The sequence below is a fragment of the Plectropomus leopardus genome, chromosome 23, assembly GCF_008729295.1.
Source record: "Plectropomus leopardus isolate mb chromosome 23, YSFRI_Pleo_2.0, whole genome shotgun sequence".
NCBI classification, from domain to species: domain Eukaryota; kingdom Metazoa; phylum Chordata; class Actinopteri; order Perciformes; family Serranidae; genus Plectropomus; species Plectropomus leopardus.
Genome location: NC_056485.1, coordinates 12,021,551 through 12,025,642, shown reverse-complemented (window position 1 = coordinate 12,025,642; position 4,092 = coordinate 12,021,551). Strand labels below are relative to the sequence as shown.

Genomic DNA, 4,092 nt, shown 5'->3' with positions numbered 1-4,092 from the left:
CTATTTTGTAGTCATTCTCATTTGATTTTTTATTCATTATTTTCTCATCTTATGTTTGTTGTGTATTGGTACTTTTGGTGTCACTGTTACCCAGAAGTCTTGCCATGATTTTGCTGTTTTCCATTTTTTCCTTTGTTTCTGTTACGTCTTTTTAGGGGTGGGAGGTTAAGGGGAGAAAATATTTTTAAAAAAGGATAAATTCCTTGCAGCTTGATTACTCCGCGCAATTTGCATTCTCTACCAATAACTAAAATAAAATAAAATACATAAATAAATAATACAGATATTATACTCAAGTGACACATGAAAGTTGCTTTATTGTTACAAACTATGTGATACACAAAACAATTAGTGCAAATTGGCTATCATGTGGCATCTTTATTGTGCTGCTTTCACTCATGATAGTGCAGTCAAGTGTGGCACTAAAGTTTTTTCTCAAGGCCGTTAACAGCACAGTGAAGTCAAATTTAAATGAGATGTGCTCAATCTGTACTGTTGGAGAAATTTAAAGGGTAAGTTCGTAAATTGTTGGTTTTTGTTCAGATTTTTAGATATTTGCGTCTAAGATTTCTGCCTTCACCCCAAAACCACTGAAGTGGAAGAATTTCCATTGGCATTGCTCGCAGTGTTGAAAATGACATGAAAAAGAAATTCAACAGTGGCAAATATTTCCAGGAACAATGCACCAGTTACCTCGGATAATCCATAAAGATGTTCATCAGAACCACATTGTACCAATGAAGAAGTCCCTCTGAAAACTGCCACATATTCTCCGGATTATCACTAGTAACGGGGACATTGTTACCAAAAAAATATAAGCTACTGTTAACTTTTTTTTAAAATGGCATTTTTCAATGCAGGGAGAAACACAAACAAAATTCCATTGTCCTCTTTGGTATCGGGGTGGAATTATAACTCTCGGAGACAAATATCTCAAATCTGAGCAAAGAAAAACAAGCCATCATGACTGGATACCACAAGAGGCTTTGGCCATTTCTGGGATACTGGTTGTTAAGATTCTTTCTATGCACATTAGGCTTACATGGTGACGGCGTTCTCCGTTAGACTTCTTATTGGCTGCTTGTGCTGTTTTCCTCTTACACGGCTCTTCAGTTGTCACCCTTAAATACTTTTTCCAGACTTTTTTTTACAACGGTAATTACGGTGCGGTCAACTATTCTTCCCTTAAAACTCTGTAAATGTCAACATTTTTGAGGTATTTAATGTAGAATACACTTGACTTGGCCATGTCTTATCGTTAGAAAAAACCCAACAGCAGATCTATATTGTGTCATCTATATAAAAATAAAATATGAACTTCGGACTTCAGGTTACTGCTTCTTGAAAGTCCTCTTAGCATCCACCCCTTCATAGTTATAACTCTGTGGGGTTAAAGAAAGAGCTGCGTTACTTTATGGAGATATTTATGGAAACAAAATAAATTAACATATTGCATATTATTGATGAAATACATCTAAAACCACTGACCTGTACGAGCTCTCCTCCCACCAGAGCTCTAGTGGTGGTCAGGACCTTGTTGTTGTCTTTCCTGGTGAATTTGCCTTTCAGCATGTCTCCGTCCATCTCCCATGAACCCTGGTTAAAAATATACAGCTCTTTAATGCTCCTCTTATGTTGTGTCACATTTGTGCACATATATAGACATCGCAGTGGCACATAGTGGCCACCGCAGTATCATTACAGTATATGTGTACATTTATGCAGAAGAACCAGATGTGCAATGTTTAGTGTTTGTGGCGAAAAGCTAATTTGCAGCACATGGCCGGTCTCAGTTTCATTGGTAACATTTGTTTGTTTTTTTAATCTTTTTTTCCATATTTAATTAACCCTCATGACAGCAACCACATATCCATTGTGGAGTACTTATTCACTGGAACTTGCTGTCTGGTTTGTTTTGCACTTTTCCCGTTTATGATGAAGTCATTAATCTTAAAAAAAAAAAAAAAGGCCATATTTTCCTTAAAGCATACTGTTTCTTGTTGCAGTATTGGACCTAGCACTCCCCTCAGAGTGCAGAAAATTATATCTAGTCCTCTGAAAAAAAGGAATTAATTTTAGGCTTCCAAAAGTTTGATTTGTATTTGCAATATTAATGATATATACAATGAATAAATCAATACCTGGCGTCCGAGTATTGATGCAATATTGCCACGCAAAAATATTATGATACTTTGCTGTAGCTGTTTTTCCCACCACCCTTAATTTTGGGTTTTGTGGGGCCTTAGACGAACATGTATGTTTCCCGTAGACAGATCTGTCACTGTGTTTAACAATGGCTGAACCACTTTTGGACACTCACTGTGACTTCAGTGCCATCGGCCAGGCTGTAGTCAAACGGGACACCCAGGGTGAAGTCGATGTCTTTGGTGCGGAAGGTGCTGGACTCTTTGATGTGAAACTTGTCCCCGGTCTGCTCGATGGTGATCTTCAGGTTGTCGTGCTCCGCCAGCTTGCGCTTCATCAGATTAATACCTTAATTGTGAAACGCAAAAAGTAGAAACATGCGGCTGGATTGTTGCCCTTATGGGATTAAATGAAGATTATTTGTTAAAAGTGAATTTGCAAGGGACAGTTTATCTTCACTTTGCTTGTATATGAAGTTTTCACCGTCTGCTTCCCAAGTATTAGTCTGTGTATTAGTCCAGTGAAAGATCTTTATTTAGCTCTTGCTATTATTATATGCAGCGCCGTAAACACCTCCGACTTATGACTGCATTGTGTTATACTCACGCAGCAATGTCAAACTGTATGGAAACACATGACACAGTCACACACATTGCTCTCATAAACTAGATCGTAAGGCCAACACAGCAGAAAAATAGAGCGGCGTGACATTGCTGACCCGTTCAGTGTGATATACACACGCCGGCTCACACACACTCACCCATTTGCTCCATGAACTTGTCATAGTTATCGCTGTGGTCGACCTTCCAGGTACCGTTGAACGCCATGGCTGCAGACTGTGGGCTGAAGGCAGCTGGTGATGAAGCACTAGCAGACCGTGGGATTGTGAATGCCCGTTGGCCTCCGTTTATATACACCCCTCCCTTCTCCCTATCACCCCACTACCACCCCACCCTCCCCGAGCTGGCATGGAAGATGCTCTTCTTTATCTCACTGATTATCTGTCTGCTGATGTGGCCATTTAGAGACTGTGTCAAATGTAGGGCGATTGCCGCACGACCTCGAGCGTACACTAATAAATAACTGGAGGGCAACTTCTCTCAGTGAGTCTGGCATGGTTAAACACTGTAGCACTGTTCTGCAGGAGAGAGAGAGAGAGAGGGAGAAAAAAAGAGTGGGCCGTTTGTATGGCGGCCCATGGCAGTCACTCAACTGAGCCCCTTTCTGTTCCTCAATCTTTTCTCTGCCGCCCTGTTTGTGCCTGGCATGACAATGAGACGTAAAGGACTTTCTATTGTGACAGTGACAACTTGAGCTGGCATGCTCACAATGAGTAGTGGCCCAGTATGGAAAAAAAAAAAGTAGAGTGGAAACTTTTTATTTGTCCAGAACAGAAAGTTGAACGTTTGTAACATCTTAAACATTTGGAAAAATGTGATTGGGTGTAGCATACTATTTTAATTGTTTTTCATTTATGACTCTTGACCTTACTGTTGCATGGTGATTGATTGCCTTGAAAAATGTAAGTAAATATAACTATCGGTCTTGATATAGGTTTATTTTATATCTAATTATTAAGTTTGCTTACGTTTTAGTTGCATTTACTTGATTTTGGGTTGTTGCAACTTAAATATGACAAGTTTATTTAAATCAATCTTTCTAAGTTTCAGTAACTTTAATAAACTAAGTTTACTATGCTGTCTGTTAGCGGTCGACAGATTATCAGCCTGGCCGATTATTGGAGCTGATATTTGGCATTTTGCTGATTATCTGTATAGGCGTTTTATTTTAAAGATTGCTTATAAAAGTAATTAAAAAGTTCAGACAAAGTGTCAGCATGGGAGTAACTTTTTGCTTTGTAAATCCTCAGGGAGCTATTTTATTGGTTATTGGTTACTGGTCTCACAAATTACTAATCAGTGTCAGCCGTGAAAATTTTCAACCATA

At 39.0% G+C, this 4,092-nt stretch overlaps 1 protein-coding gene across 1 annotated transcript; it reads right to left on the bottom strand.

Annotated features, from left to right (window-relative positions):
• Positions 1-292: 292 nt before the first annotated feature.
• Positions 293-3,095, bottom strand: LOC121962187 (fatty acid-binding protein, intestinal-like). Its single transcript, XM_042512401.1, has 4 exons — positions 2,906-3,095; positions 2,321-2,493; positions 1,489-1,596; positions 293-1,382 (listed from the first exon to the last, which is right to left on the bottom strand). The coding sequence occupies exons 1-4, from the start codon at positions 2,970-2,972 to the stop codon at positions 1,332-1,334; spliced, it is 399 nt and encodes a 132-aa protein (XP_042368335.1). The 5' UTR covers positions 2,973-3,095; the 3' UTR covers positions 293-1,331.
• Positions 3,096-4,092: the final 997 nt, after the last annotated feature.

Coding starts and splice junctions, on each gene's coding strand:
- LOC121962187 (XM_042512401.1), bottom strand. CDS start 2,972: ATGGCGTTCAACGGTACCTGGAAGGTCGACCACAGCGATAACTATGAC. Junction 2,494..2,905: donor CAAGTTCATGGAGCAAATGG/GTGAGTGTGTGT, acceptor TTCACAATTAAG/GTATTAATCTGATGAAGCGC. Junction 1,383..1,488: donor TGGGAGGAGAGCTCGTACAG/GTCAGTGGTTTT, acceptor TTAACCCCACAG/AGTTATAACTATGAAGGGGT.